At 52.5% G+C, this 1,664-nt stretch overlaps 1 protein-coding gene across 1 annotated transcript; it reads left to right on the top strand.

The window, feature by feature from the left end:
* Positions 1-119: 119 nt before the first annotated feature.
* EMH_0083080 (uncharacterized protein) lies at positions 120-876 on the top strand (the record flags this gene model as incomplete). The annotated part of the gene is made up of 2 exons (XM_013500605.1): positions 120-160; positions 243-876. The coding sequence occupies 2 exons, from the start codon at positions 120-122 to the stop codon at positions 874-876; spliced, it is 675 nt and encodes a 224-aa protein (XP_013356059.1).
* Positions 877-1,664: the final 788 nt, after the last annotated feature.

Raw genomic sequence — 1,664 nt, 5'->3', positions numbered from 1 at the left:
TATATATATATATATATATATATATATATATATATATATATATATATATATATATATATATAAAGAAAAAAGGGTTTAGTGTGTTTAGGGTTTAGGGTTTAGGTGTGTATTGACGCTGCATGAATAATTTTTTTTGTCCTTTTCTGCTGCTTCTGCTGCTGTTGCTGCTGCTTCTGCTCCATCTACTGCTGCTGCTGCTGCTGCTGCTGCTGCTGCTGCTGCTGCTGCTGCTGCTGCTGCAGGGTGCTGCAGGCAACAAGCAGCAGAAACAAGCAGCAGGCTGGGGTGTATATACACGGTCTCTCTCTCGAGGGTGGTTACTGGGACTATGAGTTAGGGGTGCTTACAGACAAGGCCCCATCAGCAGCAGCAGCAGCAGCAGCAACAGCAGCAGCAGCAGCAGCAGCAGGAGGGGAAGAAGCAGCAGCAGCAGCAGGAGGAGCAGCAGCAGCAGCAGCAACAGCTCTTGCTCAGCAGTTTCCCGTGCTGCTGCTGCAGCCACAAATCGCAGACAAAGATATCTCAATAGATGCAGACATGGAAAACGAAGCAGCAACAGCAGCAGCAGCAGCAGCAGCTGCTGCTGCTGCTGCAGCAGAAGGCCAGCAAGACCAGCAGCAGCAGCAGCAGCAGCAGCAGCAGCGGCAGCTGTATGTGTGCCCCCTCTATGCAACCCCAGAAAGAAACGGCCAGGGTCAGACCATCCACACACTTCTACTCTTTTTGCTTCACTGCAGCAACAGCAGCAGCAGCAGCAGCAGCAGCAGCAGCAGCAGCACCGCAGCACTAGTAGTAGTAGTAGCAGCAGCAGCAGCAGCAGCAGCAACAGTTTCGTTTTTGCTTCTTTCGTTGCTCCTCCCTGGGTCTGCTTGTTAAACATTTCCAGCATATTCTTGTTGCTGCTGCTGCTGCTGCTGTTGCTGCTGCTGCTGCTCTTGCTGCTGGTGTGGCTGCTGCTGTTGCTGCTGCTGTTACGCGGCTGCTGCTGCTGCTGTTGCTGTTGCTGATGGTGCTTGATCTATACTGTTTCGTTGCTGCTCTTGCTGCTGCTGATGCTCCTACTCTTTCTGCTGCTGCTGCTGCTGTTCCTACTACTGTTACTCTGGCTGCTACTGCTGCTATTGCTGCTGCTGCTGCTGCTGCTGCTGTTGCTGCTGCTGCTGCTGCTGCTGTTCCTATTACTGTTACTCCTGCTGCTTATGCTTCTATTGCTGCTATTTCTGCTGCTGCTGCTGCTGTTGTTGCTGCCATTTCTGCTGCTGCTGCTGCTTCTGGTATTTCTGCTATTGCTGCTATTGCTCCTGCTGCTGCTGCTGCTGCTGCTGCTGCTGCTGCTGCAGATGGTTGTATAGCTTCGGTGCCTTTGCCTGTGCTGGAGTCTCCTTCTAAGTGGGTGCTGCAAGGAACGGCTCTGCTGCTTGAGCCTAGAGAATAAAAAATAAATAAATTCTTGCTGCTGCTGCTGCTGCTGCTGCTGCTGCTGCTGCTGCTGCTGGTGAAGCAGCAGCAGCAGCTGCTGCAGCAGCAACCGCTGCTGCAGTAACTGCTGCAACAAAAATCGTTGCTGCAGTTGCTGCTGTTGCAGCAGCTCGAGAAGCAACTGCGGCAGCAGGTACACCTGCTGCTGTTGCTGCTGCTGCAGCAGCAGCTGCTGCTGCAGCTGC

The sequence above is a fragment of the Eimeria mitis genome, genomic scaffold (assembly GCF_000499745.2).
Source record: "Eimeria mitis Houghton genomic scaffold, Emh_scaff5609, whole genome shotgun sequence".
Lineage (NCBI taxonomy): Eukaryota > Apicomplexa > Conoidasida > Eucoccidiorida > Eimeriidae > Eimeria > Eimeria mitis.
Note: the sequence above shows the minus strand (reverse complement) of the source record. Positions and strands in the feature narration are given on the sequence as shown.